Source organism: Aptenodytes forsteri, unplaced genomic scaffold (genome assembly GCF_000699145.1).
Source record: "Aptenodytes forsteri isolate BGI_AS27 unplaced genomic scaffold, ASM69914v1 Scaffold148, whole genome shotgun sequence".
Classification (NCBI taxonomy): domain Eukaryota; kingdom Metazoa; phylum Chordata; class Aves; order Sphenisciformes; family Spheniscidae; genus Aptenodytes; species Aptenodytes forsteri.
In genome coordinates this window covers 41,988-42,536 of record NW_008795367.1, presented here as the reverse complement: position 1 = coordinate 42,536, position 549 = coordinate 41,988, and the positions used below count along the sequence as shown (strand labels likewise).

General features: G+C 66.7%; 1 protein-coding gene across 1 annotated transcript in view; it reads left to right on the top strand.

The window, feature by feature from the left end:
• PPP1R37 (protein phosphatase 1 regulatory subunit 37) overlaps nt 1-549 on the top strand; it is a 41,973-nt gene that overhangs the window by 10,600 nt on the left and 30,824 nt on the right. Inside the window, exon 12 of the mRNA XM_009280283.1 lies at nt 12-140. Coding sequence (XP_009278558.1) covers nt 12-140 — 129 coding nt within the window. The remainder of the gene's footprint in view (nt 1-11; nt 141-549) is intronic.

The window sequence follows — 549 nt, the reverse complement described above, 5'->3', positions numbered from 1 at the left end:
CGCTCCCACAGCCGCCGGTATTCGCGCTCCCGCAGCCGCAGCCGCCGCTACTCGGGAGGGGGCTCGCGGGACAGCCGGCGCCGTTCCAGATCCTACTCCCCCGACCGGGGATATCGCTACAGCTCCCGCCGCCGCTCCAGGTGAGCTCTGCCCTCAGGCTGTCCCGGTTTCTGCCCGTTTCATCCCAGTTCATTGGGCTCCTCCACGGTGATTTTTGCCGGTGGCTTGTCGCCCTCCTGCTCAGCCAGAGGTAGCAGTACCGTCCCCTCCGCCGCCTCTTCGGGCTGAACAAGCCCACGCATCTCAGCCTCTCCCTTCCCTTTGGTGCTCCAGCCCCTGCCAGACTGGTCCCAGTTTGTTACTGGGAGTCCCACGCTGGTCCCCGTATCCCAAAAAGGTCTCGCCAGTGTTAGATAAAGGGGAAAATGTCCCACCACTCACCCTGCTAGTGGGTGGCTTCACCCCGGGGGCTGCGGGACGCTGCGAGCTCCCCCAGCACCGTCTCTGCTCGCTGCTGGGGCGGGGGGGGGGGGTGGGCCTCCGCCTCTT